Raw genomic sequence first — 16,718 nt, forward strand, 5'->3', positions numbered from 1 at the left:
CGTCGGCCACGCGGTGTTTGTTTCCTTTCACTTCCTGCGGCAGCTGCTCAAGATGAAGAGCGGAGCGGGGCTCAGGCTGAGCTGCCTTATCCCGTGGGTCTGAGCGCCCACCCCCGCCGCCGCCGCGGCCCCTTGTGCTTCGGCAATGAGCGCTCGGTGACTTCGACTCGTGGACCCGGGACTTCGGGAGGCAATGCTGGTTCGGCTTTGAGTGCCTTGGGGACAGCGAGTAAACCCTAAAATGGAGGACTTTTCTACCAGGACCTACGGCACCAGTGGCCTGGACAACAGACCTCTGTTCGGAGAGACGTCGGCCAAGGTGAGTGCGGCCTGGGTGCCTGTGTCTGTGTCTGTCCGCCCTCCGGCCTGGAGCCTTTCTGGGACGTTCTGCGGCCCCTGAAGGCACTTGTAGCAAGAAAGAGCTGCTGATTCTTCAACATCATTTCAGTCCCTCTCGAGATACTAGCCCTGTTCCTTGCCTCCTTTGGGACAGGGTTGCGCAAGAGCCTTGAGGGCTGGGGTGGAGAAAAGTTTAGAAAGTTCTCGGCTGTGCGGGGCACGCGGGGGGATGGGTGTGCTTCTCGGGCGTGCGGAAGCGGCCCGCCCCCCGGGCAGGTAGTTGGGTGTTTGCACATCCGCCGTGCAGGTGGAGTGCTGCTCTTCTGAGAGGCTTCAGATTTGCGCCTGAGGCCTCTGTAAGAGCCCTGGAGAGGTGCTTCTGATTGTGTTTATGTAGAAGCCTTAAGGGTTTACTGCCGAGGTAGCCTGGCACAGAAGAGGACAGGCGTGAAATGGGATTTCTTTGATGGGGCTCCATTACAGGAAGTGATCAAAGGGTCTCAGACCCAAACAAGCTAATAGTATGTTATTTTAGGCTTTTAAAAAGTATCATGTCTTCTTACAAGCTTAATCATGTGATGTCCTAGGCCAGGAATTGAAGAGAGCTACTTTCCTGTCCCTGGCATTAACTTTTTGTGTCATTGGGGCAAGATAAGCCTGTTCAGATTTTTTTGTTTTTTGTTTTCCCCCCACTCAGAAAGTGGCATTGGTGATTTTTGACCCCTGACAAAGTGCTTTCAGGCTCTCAAAAAGGAGGGCACATATGGAGTCCGGAACTTCTTGGGTTTCTGGGCTCCGGCAGGGACCTCTTTAGGAGAAAGGATAGGGAACTTGTGCACCAGACAGCCTGGAGCCGAACCCTGAATTTGGAAGCTGCCAGGAGACTACTACTTTATTGTTATTTTAAAATTGCATGTGGATTTTTTTTCTTTTTTCTTTTTTTTTTTTTTTTGTCCTTTTGCTTTTTCTAGGGCCGCTCCCGTGGCATATGGAGGTTCCCAGGCTAGGGGTCCAATCAGACCTGTAGCCACCGGCCTACGCCACAGCAACAGGAGATCCGAGCCGAGTCTGCAACCTACACACCACAGCTCACAGGCAACGCCAGATTCTTAACCCACTGAGCAAGACCAGGGATTGAACCTGCAACCTCATGGTTCCTAGTCAGATTCATTAACCACTGTGCCACAACGGGAACTCCGGATTTTTTTTTTTTCTTTTCAAAGTGTTGTTTTGAGAAAATGTTTTAAGCTTGATGCTCCTTGTTTATTCTGTGGCTTTTCATAATCCCTGCCCCCAGTGCACCTGGTTTGAGAAGCCTGGCTCTGGTCCAGTAGATAGATAGCCCTATTTCTGCAAACATATTGAGCATTATGTGATAGGCCCAGGGGGTCCAGGGAGCCCAGGTAGTTGGGGGAATATGTAAGCAAGTGTGATGCAGTTGGATCTGTGCTAGAACAGGGGTGTAGGGGGGCATGTTGGAGTACCAAAGAGAAAGTGCTCACTTTGGTAAGCTGGGGAAAGGTCTGAGAGGACGGATTCTCCATTCAGAGTGTCTGGTAGCCTTTGGCTTTCAGATATGAATGCCCCTAAATTGGGGTTTGACTAGAAGAGGTTTTGGGACCTGGAGAGGAGAGACAGCATGCTGCTTGAAGGGGTAGGATCTAGGACACCTGGCTGCCCAGCTGTCCTGAGAGCGAAGAGGTTCTCTGTCTCCCCTGTATACTATGGTGCACAGATTGGGGTTCTGGATGACGGAAACCTCTCACCGCCTTTAACCTCTGAGTACTGAGGTCGATGGCTTGGAAAGGAACTTGTTGATTTAGAGAGACACTTAGTGATGTTTTCCAACTCACTTGGGCTGAAATGGTCAGTGACTATATTTCCTATTGCTTCTGATCCAACTGAAACCCATCTGAGAACTTGACTATTGCAGGTGTATCCCTGTTGGTTGCTTATTATTTAATCCAAGAGTATACACCCCCAGCATTATTAGGCCATTCTAGGCCTCATAACAATAAAATCAACTACTCAGAGGAAAAAAAAAAAGAATAATATATATTTCCATATTTCTCAGAATTGCTCCCTTTAGCTTCCTCTGCGAGGCTAACAGAATGATTGGATGTAGAGAAATTGTGCAGAATGGAGAAAGGAGACCTCTGATCTGAGATCTTATCATGTTTTGTATGAACTGAGGTGGCAGATCTAAAGGAGAGGCATTGTCTTTTGTGATAGGAAATGATTTTATTTGGGGACCTAAAGTGGGCAAGACACAGGAATGGGGCTTCAATAGTGAAAGAGTATGACACACTGCATTGGAGCTATTTCCATGGAACAGTCACTGCCAGGGCAGGATGGGGACCCTGGAAGACCCTTCACTGGCCCTGTGTGAGTGTGTTCCCAGTATGCTCCATTTCAGACACCAGGAAACTGGACACAACAGCCACCTTACAGTGGAAACAATATGAACAGACTATGCTTCTGAGGAGAAAATCCAGAAAAGCCCACTTCCTGTCCTAGTCTGAGGGATCTTCTGAGCTTTTAGTAATCATACTTGCCTTTTAAAGATTTATCATAGTCCCTCAGTTTTATTTTAGTTTTTTATTGAAGTATTATTGATTTGCAATGTGTTAATTTCTACTGTACAGCAGAGTGATTCAGTTATACATACTTACACACCTTTTTAAAAAAATGTTCTTTTCCATTATCATCATAGGACATTGACTATAGTTCTCTGTGCTAAACAGTAGGGCCTTGTTGTTTGTCCCCTCCTGTATCATAGCTTACATCTGCTCACCCCAACCTCCCAGTCATCCCTCCTCCAAACCCTTCTCCCTTAGCAACCACTGTTTGTTCTCTAGGTCTGTATTTCTGTTTCATAAATAGGTTCTTTTGTGCCATAATTTAGATTCCACATATAAGTGATATTGTATGGTATTTGTCTTTCTCTTTTTGACTGACTTAGTATGAGAATCTCTAGTTGTCTCCATGTTGCTGCAAATGGCATTATTTCATTCTTTTTTATGGCTAAGTAGTATTCCATTGTAAACATGACCCACATCTTTATTCATTCATCTATCAGTGGACCTTGAGGTTGTTAAAATTTTTTTTTTTTGTCTTTTTGCTATTTCTGGGGCCACACCCATGGCATATGGAGTTTCCCAGGCTAGGGGTCGAATCGGAGCTGTAGCCACCGGCTTACGCCAGAGCCACAGCAATGGGGGATCCGAGCTGCGTCTGCAACCTACACCACAGCTCACGGCAAGGCCGGATCGTCAACCCACTGAGCAAGGGCAGGGACCGAACCCGCAACCTCATGGTTCCTAGTTGGATTCGTTAACCACTGCGCCATGACGGGAACTCCTAAAATTTTAAATCTAGAAAGAACCAGAGCTTTAGGTCCAGCCTCTAACATTGCAGTCCAGGACTGAAGCCCACAGAGTGGATTCTGGAGGGAAGTTATGTCTCCTCAGTGCCAGGTAGTCTGCTCTGCATTCAGCTTGCCCTTACTTGGTCATCCAGTTCCCTTGCATGTTGCATCTTGTCACTCCTGCTTACAAGCAAGGAAGCTGAGCTACAAATGTAGGTTATGTGTTCATTCACAGAACTGGTTATCGTCTGGTGATGTTTCACCAACTCCCTTTCAAAGGTTGACTAGGATCATGAATGGTGACTTACACAGGCTGTGTCACATGCTCCCGAAAGCACCGTGGACATTCACATACTTGGTCCTTACACAGAAAGTAGGTGAAGTCGTTTGCCCAAAGTCATGGGGTGAACTATACTAAAATCAGTTATAGAATAAGAAATACCCGACCCTGTGGGCCCGGAGCAGCACCCTCATGGAAAGACCCTGAAGGAACTTCTTTATGTGTGGCTTTCAGTTACCAAACTCCAGATTTATTCAGTCTTTAGCATGTTGTTTAGGAATAACATTGCAGATACAGCCATGGAGTAAAAGGCAAAGCAAAACAGTTTTCCATCGTTGCATAACCATCTAAGGAATAATAGAAGAAAAAGGGGAAGCTCTTCCTTCCTTGAAATTTTTGGAATTACATATTGCTAGATGAGCCATCTTATCAATCCTAGTCAGAGTATCCAGTTGCTTTTCTCATCTGCTTTTATCTATCCCTAGTTGTGGGATGTACTACATCTCTTTGAGAGGAAAAACAAATGGTGGCATCGGTGCCACAATAATACGTTGTACCTGAGGTTTCTGAGCCTGTGGTGTTGCTTAGTATTTTCTGAAGGAGCAATATCTATAGAAATGTAATGTGAGCCACTTAGATGATTTTAAATGTCATAGTAGCTATATATTTTAAAAGTATACATGGATGCAGTTAATTTTAATAATGTACTTTATTTAATTTCCATACATCCAAAATACTATCACTTCAATATGTAATCAAATACGACCATTTCAGTATGTAATTAGTGTGAATTCTTTTATTTGTACTAAGCCTTTGGAATCCAGGGTGTATTTTCACTTAATAGCCCATCTTAATTCAGACTAGCCGCATTTCAGGTGCTCAGTTTCCATCCATAGCTGGTCCTACTGTATTGGACAGTGCAGTTCTTAAAGCAGGTGAGTTATGTTGGTTTTGTGGCCCTGTTTGTGAAACATTTTTCTTTTCTTTTTATTGAAGTGTAGTTGATTTACAATGTTGTGTTAGTGTCAGGTGTACAGCAAAGTGAGTCAGTTATATATACACATATATCCATTCTTTCTTAGCTTTTTTTTCCCATATAGGTTATTAACAGAATTATTACAAAATATTGAGTATAGTTTGAAACATTTTTTTTTGTTTTGTTTTGTTTTTGTTTTTTTTTGGTTCCATCCACAGCATGCAGAAGTTCCCCGGCCAGGGATTGAACCCACACCACACTTGTGACCCAAGCTGCTGCAGCGACAACTCCAAATCCTTAAACTTCTGGGTCACAAGGGAACTCTCTGAAACATTTTTCTTTACTGTGAGACTTCCCAGAACCTTTTTTTTTTTTTTTGTCTTTTTACCTTTTCTATGGCCTCTCCTACGGCATATGGAGGTTCCCAGGCTAGGGGTCCAGTCGGAGCTACAGCTGCTGGCCTACGCCAGAGCCACAAGCAACACCAGATCCGAGCCACATCTGCGACCTACACCACAGCTCATGGCAATGCCAGATCCTTAACCCACTGAGCAAGGCCAGGAATCAAACCCAAACCTCATGGTTCCTAGTCAGATTCGTTACTACTGAGCCATGACTGGAACCCCCCCAGAACCTTTAATGTGTTAATTTGCACTGAGCCTCTAGTTGGAATGGGGGGGGGTAAGTCTTACTTCCTGTGCTATTTTGGTGGCTGGCCTTTTAGCGCTGGCACAATCAGAGCCCTTACTCCATTCTTATCCTGTACCCCCCCACCCCTACCCCCCAGCACACAGCATGCCTGAGCCAGGTGTCTACAGAACCCCCTTTGGGGAGTGTGGCTCTAGGAGTCTCTGTCTCCTGATCCTCCCTTACTAGTGTGAGCTCAAAATTAGAGATGTTCCCTCCTTTCTTGCCCACAGCTGCCTTTAAAAGTTCACTTTTGGGGAGTTCCTGTTGTGGCTCAGTGGTTAAGGAATCTGATTAGGATCCATGATGCAGCTCGATTCCTGAGCTCGCTCAATGGGTTAAGGATCTGGAGTTGCCATGAGCTGTGGTGTAGGTTGTAGGCGCAGCTCAGATCTGGCATTGCTGTGGCTGTGGTGTAGCCAGCAGCTGTAGCTCCAATTCGACTTCTAGCCTGGGAACCTCCATATGCTGCAGGTGTGGCCCTAGAAAGCAAAAAAAAAAAAGTTTTTTGGATGGTACACAGTTGGCCCTCTTTCTGTCTGAGTAAAGGAAGGCATTAAGTTATCCTCAGGGCTTGTGAGTTGTTGATTTGCCAGCTGTCTGGCGAATCATCTGAAATCAGTTTTCAGCTAGTGGATCTGTGAGCCTAGCAGGGAAAGGGAGGATGGTTCTCTCTGGGGAAGAAAGGCACCTAGCATCCCCCAGCTGGTGCCCCTGGCCAAGGGAGAAATGCTGCACTGTGGGGAATGAGACATAAGCCCGTTCCTGGAGTGGACTCCTGTGTTGATTTTTTTTCACTGATAATGCAGTAAGCAATTCATCCTCTAAGAAGGGTGGGGACAATTCTGGCCCCTTTATTCCTACTTGAATGCTTGTAAGAAAAGTGAGTGAAGTTGGAGGAAGGCGCATACACTGGACTCAGACAATATGGGGGGGGGAGTACTTTCTGTGTAGGAGGCAAGTTAGTGAGCCCTCAGACTCAGGTCCTTGGTTCCAAAGGCTAAAGTTCCATGTACTAAAGCATTTTTACTGCATCTTTCCCTGCTCTCCCTGCAAAATTTATAAATAAATAAATACAGGAGTTCCCGTGTTGGCTCAGTGGTTAATGAACCTGACTAGGAACCGTGAGGTTGCAGGTTTGATCCCTGGCCTTGCTCAGTGGGTTAAGGATCTGGCGTTGCCGTGAGCTGTGGTGTAGGTCACAGATGCGGCTTGGATCCTGTGTTGCTGTGGCTCTGGCATAGGCCGGCAGCTACAGCTCCGATTAGACCCCTAGCCTAGTAATCTCCATATGTTGTGGGAGCGGCCCTAGAAAAGGCAAAAAGCAAAAAAAAATTAAAAAAAAAATAAGTGCAAGTGGTGAGAATCAAGGTCTCTTGATGACCTGTAGTTGAATTTATACACTTCAAACTTAGAGCATTGGCTTCTGCAAATAATAGTGTGAAATTAGAGTGCTCCTTCTTGCCTTTTGGGAGGATAGAGGCAGGGGTTGTTGCTTAGTTAAGAACAAAGATGTGGTTAAAATTGTTCTGTCTGCCTATGACCCCTCCCATGGCTATACCTGTAGCATACGGAAGTTCCCGGACTGGGGGTCAAATCCAAGCTGCACCTGCTGGCTTATGCTGCATCTATGCTGCAGCTTGTGGCAACACTGGGTCCTTAACCCACTGATCAAGGCCAGGAACTGAACTCGTATCCTCAGGGAGACAATGTTGGGTCCTTAACCCACTGAGCCATAATGGGAACTCCTAGCCCCTTTCCTTTTGACAGAACATCCAGGTGATTCTCTGAGCACAACTCCTGTCTCCCTCAAAGCAGAGCTCCACTGCCCCCTGCCTCTCATCCTGCCTGCCAAACCACTTTTAGTTGCTGTTAGAATGATAGATGCAAGGACTTTTTTCTTTTCTGCTATAATAACTATCCCCACCCCACCCCAACACCCAGACCCAGAGGACTGGGAATATTTGTGGTTTTTTATTTGTTTGTTTGTTTTCAGAAAACTATTCAGAGGATACTGGTGCATGGGGAGGGCTGACACCCCCTGGTCTTACCCATATTCTGTGGAGCCTGGTCCAGGAGGCCACCTCTCCACAGACCCCTTTTTTTTTTGTTTACATGCATTATCTTATTTAATTATCATAACCTCATCATCTCCATTTTACAGTGAGGAGATTGAAGTCAAAGGGGTTATGCGACTTGCCCAATGTCACACATCTAATAAGTAGTGCGGCCAGGATTGGAACCCAGACTTTCTTTTTTATTTTTTATTTATTTTTTTTTTAATTTTTTATTTATTTTTATTTTTTTTATTTTCCCACTGTACAGCAAGGGGGTCGGGTTATCCTTACATGTATACATTACAATTACATTTTTCCCCCAGCCTTTCTTCTGTTGCAACATGAGTATCTAGACAAAGTTCTCAATGCTATTCAGCAGGATCTCCTTGTAAATCTATTCTAAGTTGTGTCCACAGACCCCTTTCTTTGAGCTCTCTCCCTGCTGTTGGCAAGTGCTCTCCTTTCTGTAGCACCCTCTCATCTTCAAGTCTCTGAATCCTGTTCAGTCTCATTTCCCACCTTAGAACCTTCTTTACGACTCAGTTGAGTTCATGCTTCCCTCCTATGAGCCGGGTAGTCAGAGGGGCCCCCTGGTACTTCCTCCTTGTTCTGTGAGGGATTTGTATAGATCAGACCAGAGTCTAATAAACATCTTGAGGGTAGGAGCCAGTTGCCTTACTTCTTCAGCCTTTTTAGCACTCAGCACAGTGCCTTACCCAGCTCTTGATTTTATGTATATTAAGCTTTTTTTAATTGAAGTATAGTTGGTGTACAATATTATATGTTACAGCTATACAGTATAGTGATTCACAGTTTTTAAAGGTTATATTCTATTTACGGTTATTATAAAATATTCGCTTTATTCCCCTGTTATGCAGTACATCCTTGTAGCTTATTTTATACCTGATAGTTGGTACCTCTTAATCCCCTACCACTCTGCTGCCCCTCCCCCCTTCCCTCTCCCTGCTGGTGAGCACCAGTTTGTTCTCTATGTCCATGAATCTGCTGCTTTTTTTGTTATATTCTTAAGTTTGTTAAGTTTTAAGTGAACTGATCCTTTGGCATCACCACAATGTAACCTGATTTCTTGGGACATCCTGAACCTTCTGTAGAAGAGGGCTGGTGTTCAGAGACTTGGAACGCTGGATGCAAAACAGGAAGCAGTGCTTCAGGCTCTCACGCAGTTAAGGGCACGTGAGCTTCAACGAAGAGACTAACAGTAAATAAAATACAATACAGTATAAGAAACTTAAACCGAGGCCTGGTCTCTTAGACACTGATTGCCGAGTTTTTCTCCCAGGAGGCATGGTTTTTGCAGCTCTGTGGTAATAGGCTGAACCTACTAAATTGAGTCATTTTCTTTTCTTAGGGTCAGTCCCTAGTCCTATGGATGTTATACTCATATCATGCATGTAGCGGTGTAATGACCATATTTTCTTTGCTGCTGTGGGGACACGTGGGTTGACAGACATAAGTGTCCCCATGGGAAGATGGACTGCATTTGAAACGGGGGCCAGGTTCTGGGGTTCACCCAACTCCCACTCATCCCTGAGGACCTAATTTCATGGGTGAGATGCCTCATTAGGTGAGGTAGAAATAGTACTAGTACCACATTGGCAGCCACTTAGCAACTCTCTGCTAAGTGTCACCAGGATCTAGGGCTGTGTATGTATTGTCTCCAAATCCTTACAGCTGCCCTGCGTGTTTGACCGTTGTACAAATACGGATTTATTTGTACAAATGTGGAAACTTCAGCCTCAGAGTTAGATGACTTATCCAAGGCCATGGACAGGCATGTGTCAGGAGGATAAACATGTCAGGCCTGTTGGGCCCCTGGCCTCCTTGTCCCTGCTCTGTGCCTCCCACTTGGAAGGTCAGAGCACCTAAAAATCCAGCACTTCCTGTGGTTCCAACTCTGAGGATCATTTTGTCTCTTAAACATGTGAACTAGGTTTGTTTCCTGTTTTTACCATGATCTCTTTTCCCCGCTTCAATGAAAGTAATAGATTTCAAGTACGCATAGTCATGAGGAGGGGAATGTGGCAGGATGGGTGTGATGGAAAGATGCTTCAGGCTGAATCTGTTAAATGAGGGATGCGTTTAAAAGCAGCCCTACATTTGCTCTCTCTGGAGGGGCACGAGGGCAGAGGTGGGTGTTCCAAGCGCTGGGCGGCCGTGGAGGTCCTGGTGCATTTGAGAGCTTGAGGGAGGGGTCGGCAGGTGTGGGTGTGTGAGTCTCAGAGGCTTTGCTGGTGCGGCCTCTGCTTCGGGTTCTCCACAGAGTCTCAGATCTGCAGCCCCCGTGGTCAGAGCTCAGAGTTACCAGGGAGGCCTGTGAGCCGCTGCTTCCACTTTCGCCCACTGGCCCTAGGGTTGCCTCTGGCCACAGCACAGGGGGGGCTCCTGCCCTGTCAGGGCCCTGAGGCTCTGGGGGAACTGAGTAAACCCACTGGCAAGGCCCAAGGTCTCTTGCTTCCGCTGAGCCCAAACCTGCCCCCATGTTTCATGTCCTCTCAGTGTGTCTATTCCTAGACGGCTGCCCCTTAGGCTGCTGACTGGGCCATTTCCAGAGCTTTCCTGACAACACATTTTCCACTGCCACTTGGAAGGAGTAAAGAACATTGATTCTGAGAATTGGCCTTTGATTTCTGGCATTGGGCCATTGAGGTTTGACAGAGAAATATAACACTTTGACGTAAAACTGTAGGACACGGGTCAAGGGCCTGAATCACTCAGCTGAAGTAACAATGGTAGGAAGTGGGGCCCCTTATGTGTTTAAAAGAAGCTGATTAAATTGCTTTTCTTCTCTCCGCCTCACAAGAGGAGATAATCACTGTTTTCTTGACCTGAAGATCTTGTGGCTAGGAGGATTAACATGGGGTTGAGCCCTTTAGCAAAAGGAGGAGCAGAGGGCCCGGGAGCACAGACGAAGGGGATCATTCTACTGGGGATATCAGGTCAGAGGGCTTTTGAGTCTGAGACCTTGAAGCGGGAGTTTTGACAGGAGGATGTGACTGGGAATCCCACACAGGAGATCCCACTGTGTCAAAAGGGTGGGAGAGGGTCAGAGTACTGAGTGTATTGTGAGAAGACTCTTGAACTTGGGAGGAAGGGTCAGAGGAAGGGCTGGGCTAGGGGAAGAGCCTCGAATGCTCTGCTGAGTGCAGGATTCTTCTGGAGGCTGTAGGTTGTTGAGTGTGCCTGTGTGTATTCTTTGATTCAGTGATTAATCATGTGCATACTGCATCCCAGGAAATGAGCTGTGTGGTGGAGAGCGTGTCTTTCCTTATGGAGCATATATGTACTGTGAGGAAGATGGAAAGGCGTGAAACAAATTCTTGTTCCTCCCTCTCTGTTACTTGTCAAGCTTCTGTCATCCTAACCTTCTTTCTTTCTTCTAGTTTCCAAGCTCACTTCTGCCTCAGGGCCTTTGCACTTGCTATACTGCCTTGTTTTCAATACACTTCTTCCAGATCCTTGTCTGTCTCATTCCTTTTTCTTAAAAAGGTCCCTGCTCAAATATCTCAGGAGGATTCCTTGACCTCCTTTTTAAAAATAGCCCCCTACCTCCACCTTGGTCACTCTTCATTTACCCGGTTTTATTTCCTTTCTAACTTCTTCACACTTAGCATGTAAAAATGGTGGAGAATGGATGCGGAACATCAAGTTGGTTGGGTAGAAGGGATCAAAAGTGATGTTGGAGAGTTGAGATTTGGGGACCAGAGATGATGAACTGTATGAGGGAGAGATTGAGGTGAGGGCAGAGATAACTGACCAGGCCAGGGAGTGGGTGCATAATTGGCAGAGGAGCAGGCTCTTCTTCAGGCTGGTCCTCTTCAGGCTGGAAGGGATGGAAATAGGGGGAGGGGAGTTTTCCTTTCTTCCTTGGCATCTTTTTTAGCAAGGATGTCTGCTGATGGATAGGCTTCAAGAATGAGATTGGGGGAGTTCTCGTTGTGGCTCAACGGAAATGAATCTGACTATCATCCGTGAGGATGCAGGTTTGACCCCTGGCCTTGCTCAGTGGGTTAAGGAGCCCACGTTGCCATGAGCTTTGGTGTAGGTCACAGACAGGGCTCAGATCCTGAGCTGCTGTGGCTGTGGTGTAGGCCGGTGGCTCCAGTTCTGATTCAACCTCTAGCCTGGGAACCTCCTTATGCGGCAGGTGCAGCCCTAAAAAGACAAAAAAAAAAGAGTGAGATTGGGGACCTGAGCTGAGGTGCAGCTTCAGGCCACTTTCTGGAGAGAGAGAGAGATAACCTAAAATAAAAGTCCAGGAAAAGACTCAGTGCTCAGCTGAAGACAGGAATTTGTAGTAAACCATTTGTTTGATTTTCCGGCTGCTATATGAATATCTGATGTATGCTGGGCACACATAAGAGGTTAGCAGAGGGCAGTGACCAGTGTCGCCATCTACTGGTGTAGTGGCACCTTTGTCCCTTCAGAAGAAGGTTCCCCACTAGGCAGTGGCAGCTCCTGCTGCCACATGGCTGGGCTTCGTGGTAGGCAGAGGTGCCCCTGCCTCTGGGGGAATGCACAGGCCCGTGCGAGGATGCACAGCTTGGGCAATGCAGAACTGGGATGGATTTCAGTCACATGCACTGGCCCAGAATCCACCAGTGAACAAGGAGGATGTGGCTCTCGTCCTCCCAGTCCTTACAGTGTGGAGGAGGAGACAGATGAGTAAACGGCCTGGTGCAGGCCAGAGAGTTTAAAGGCCTCACAGCAAGGCTTAGTGCCAGAACCTAGAGGGTTTAGGGCTGACTAGGGACTAGGGTTTCAAAGCATCAAGAGCAGATGAACACATCTGTCAGGGAGGCTCCAGGCATTTCTGACACTGCTGGCTTCTGGTCAGGGATGGTCAGGAGGCCCTCCGTTAGGGCTTTGGTGTAACAGACAGGGAATGATCAGTCAGTGGATGAGGGTGAGGACCAGGCTCAGGGGCAGTGGAGGAGAGGGTCAGAGGCGAGGGATTTGGCAGAGAGGGTGCCGAAATAATTCTGGTGGCTGAGAAGAGGAAGGGAAGAGTTGGCATGAGAATGCCAGGGCATAATCTTAAGAATAGAGGATGTCTTAGTCTGTTTGGGCTGCCATGACAAAATATCACACTTAGAAACTTTTCTTTGTCCCCTTTCCTGCAGGAAGGGGTAGGGAGCTCTCTGGGGCCCCTCTTATAAAGGCACTTACTCTGCTCACGAGGACTCCACACTCATGACCTATGCACATCCTAAAGGCCCTGCCCCCTACCTGTTGTCACATTAGCCATTAGTATTTCAACAGGTGAATTCTGGGGGGACACAAGCATTCAGACCAGAGCAGAGGTTATCACTGCAATTGACATCTCAGTCGGGCCTTTGGAGCAGGAAGTGCCCCGCCCCACCCACTCCTTCTTGGCCCTGTGAGCCTGGGATGAGTATGTGGGTAGCACAGGCTCTCTTGGGGACCACGTGGACAGACGGAGGCAGCAAGGGAAAGCTGGGCATTGGAGAGCCCTGCGTGTGGTCCAGGAAGCAGTTGGCTCCCATGGAATAGGTTTCAGGCGATGGGGTGGCTGCCTGGGGACTTGAGGGTGTGGGGGTGAAGGTTGACCTGAGTGCACTTGGGGAGAGGTGGGGTCCGTAAGGCCGCTTGGGATGTCGTCGGAGACGGACTTGGATAGAGTCGCAGAGAAAGCAGGAGGTAACACAGAAGTGGAATTTTCCGTCTGCCCTGACCTCTCCTAGATCCCCTCCCTCTAGACCGTGGAAGGGAGAGGCCTGGTGGCCTTGTCATCTGGGTTTTCTTTTCTTGCTTTCTGTTCCTCGGGGCTTCTTGCTGGGAGTGGCGAGCAGCACCGCAGAAGGACCGATTCCTGGGCAGGAACTCCTGTTATACCTCTGAAACCAGTGCTTGGTGCTTCCCTGGCAGGAAATGAGTAATGAGGCTTTTGTCCTCAGGCTGAGAGATGGCCCTTGGTGGACTACGGGTATTTCTGTGGGGTGGTTGGCTCTGAGCCTGGGAGGCACCATCAGGGTTGGGCCTCCTGGAGCCCCTGCAGGGATGTTGCCTGTCTGTCCTGGAGCAGCAAGGCCACGGGCTAAACAAGCTGAGGCTTCAGGCCCTGGATGAGTGGTGAGTGGCCAGCTCTGAGGAAAATACTGTCGGCAGCTTCCATTCATGATTCTCTTGTTTAAACAACATTCACAGAGCGCTGGCTGGCCAGGAGCACACCAGGCTCCAGGCTACCTTACCGATGGTTTATTAACTGCCAGTCCTAAAGGAGGACACAGGCCATGTGTACACAAGTGTGAAGTCTGGACTATGGGACCTGGGGGCCCAGACAGGGACATCTCATATCCTGAGAGGTGCCCAAGGATGCTGCCTAGAAAGGATTTACAGGGGAGGCATGTTTGAGTTGAGCTCTGAAGGGTGAGCAGTTAAATTGGGTGTGTGGCATTTTAGCCATCCCACTTCTCACCCCACATCTCACACTTTTGGGGACATGATGCCTGCAGCTATTTTTATGGGTCAGTATAAAAAATAGTCATGTATGAAGTAGCTGTATTTTCTGTGTCCTGGTATTTGCACAGACTCATGCAATGAACTCTTCTTAGACCTGGGAGAAGTTTGCCTCTTATTAGAGGATCATTAGGATCCAGCGGGCTCACTGTCATTAGTGAAACCCATTGTACTTCTTACTTGGCTGCCAGGAACTAACATTCAAACCTAACTCAGAAGAGTTTTCTTTCCTTTTTTTAGGGCCACACCCAGGGCATGTGGACGTTCCCAGGCTAGAGGTCTAATCAGAGCTGCAGCTGCTGGCCTACGCCACAGCCACAGCAACGGGAGATCGGAGCCGCATCTGCGACCTACACCACAGCTCATGGCAATGCCAGATTCTTAAACCACTGAGCGAGGCCAGGGGATCCAAATAGCATCCTTAAGGATACTGGTCGGATTCATTATTGCTGAGCCACGACGTGAAGTCCCGAAAAGTTTTCTTTAGTCAGACTTTTTCTTATAAATCCTTTTACTCCTTCTTTGCATTCCCCAGATTCTTTTAGAAATTTTGCCTTGCGCTTTTTATTGTTCCTTGAATGGGTTAGGATTTTGCTCTCATAGCACAAGTTTTAGATGCATTTTGAAAGCAGGCAAAACAATAAATTACTGTAGAAATGGAAGATTGAGTATGATTTTATGTGTTAGCATTCCCAGCTGTCTAGAGCCAGAATGTTTCCAGGTTGCTGAGGACAAATACTGTTGGTAATTTGGATGTTCCCAGAACTTTCATTACCACCTGAGCATTTGAAATGAGTTTGGGGTTCCCAATCTTGTATCAGGATGCTGGCTTATGACCAAGGAAGTTGAGGGGGCTCCTCTGCTTTTTGATTGATGGGGGATAGGCCTTCTGCTCTGGCCCAGGTGCTGTCTAAAGCCAATGATCCAGAACTATAAATCCTTAAACCTGGAAGGGACCAGATATTAGCCTAATCTTCCCATTTAATAGACCCCAGTGGGTTAAGGGGTCCTTTTGAAGTCACCCAGCTAGCCAGAGGCAGAACTGAGATGAGAACCTTGGTCTTTTAGCTCTAATTTTAGGGTCTGTATGTATTAGTCTAAGGCTTCTTAGACCTTTTTTTTTGGCCACACCCATGGCATGTGGAAGTTCCCAGGCCAGCAATGGAGTCTGAGCACTGAGAATGCCAAGTCTTTAACTGCTAGACCACCAGAGAACTCCTAAGTTTCTTAGAGCCTTTGACCCTGCCTCGTTAGGCTTGCGTTTTACAAAGAGCTCTGGAGAGGACACTTGCCATTACCTGGCTCTGTGACCTTGGGCAGATGGGCCTAGTTATCCACTGATAGATGGAGACAACATATTCCTTACTGCCTCACTGGGCTACCTTCTTCCACCCCAGGCACAAATGCCCTGTATGCTCAGCTGTCTTTTCCTCCTCCCCCATTTCAAAGGAAGACAGAGATGTGCCTCTTTTGGACTCAGGCTTCTCTCTCCACCTGTGCACCGCGTCCCAGCCCCCTCTCCCTGGGGAATTTGTGAGCTTCCTTCTTCCTGAGGTACCTTTTCTTTCCTCTTCAATCAATGGATCATCCTTCTTCTGATGTGACTTTGTCTGATATTCTCTCCCTCATTGTTCAATGATATACCTCATTGCCTTTCTCCCTCCTGCCCTCTTGAGCTCTGCATCATGTAAACTTCTGGAGTTAGAGGTGGTTTTATTTGTGGTTGTATTTGCATCTGGGATATAGTAGATACTTAAAAAAAAACTTTATTGAGATAACTGAGGTGATATTTAAGTGACAAAAATGAATAGATTCGGTAATATATGCAGAATCCTTCTCAAAACTTTGTTTTTGTCTATTTTTATGTTCATATGCTCATAGATATATGCATGCATGTGAGTTAAGACTGTCTTTCAACCTGTTGCTGTGGGAAAGACATCTCATTCTCTTTCCTGTCCTTTCTGCATGTTGGGATCAAAGCTGGTTCTCATCCTGCTGAGTTTCCTTGGGGTGCAGAAAAAGTAAGCAACAGTATAAGGTGTAAAGCTCTGGTAGGGAGAAGAGTTCTGTTAGATGGAAATAGGACAATAACAAAACTGGAGAGGAGATAGCTAGTTTTTGTGGGAAACAGAATAACTGAGTAATAGAAACTAGCTTTTGAAATAGAGATAAACCGAGTTTCAGTTCATTCCATAAACAGCAAATCTAAATGTAATATTTCTATTTTCTCCATGTGCTCTACTTCTGATTTCTAGCATATTAGCTCTAACGCTGCCCTTTGAAATGCTAATTAACGAGTGGTTTAATTATTCTCTATTTGTTCTATATTTGGAGACTGGGAGCAGGGAGAGCTGGTAAAGCCCTGAAAAGTCATCTCTGGGCCCAGGAAGGGGTCTCTATCCTATTATTTGAACTTATCAGTATTCAAAGTGGTTTATTAAAAAAAATGCTTTTTGGAGTTCCCACTATGGCACAACGGAGTCAGTGGCACTTTGGGAGCACTGGGATGCAGGT

The 16,718-nt window shown here is 46.9% G+C and overlaps 1 protein-coding gene across 1 annotated transcript in view; it reads left to right on the top strand.

The window, feature by feature from the left end:
* The window catches only part of TMEM243 (transmembrane protein 243), a 119,735-nt gene that overhangs the window by 96,689 nt on the left and 6,328 nt on the right, over positions 1–16,718 (top strand). The window contains exon 3 of the mRNA XM_047752931.1: positions 44–319. Coding sequence (XP_047608887.1) covers positions 242–319 — 78 coding nt within the window. The 5' untranslated portion in view covers positions 44–241. The remainder of the gene's footprint in view (positions 1–43; positions 320–16,718) is intronic.

This window comes from Phacochoerus africanus, chromosome 11 (genome assembly GCF_016906955.1).
Source record: "Phacochoerus africanus isolate WHEZ1 chromosome 11, ROS_Pafr_v1, whole genome shotgun sequence".
Lineage (NCBI taxonomy): Eukaryota > Metazoa > Chordata > Mammalia > Artiodactyla > Suidae > Phacochoerus > Phacochoerus africanus.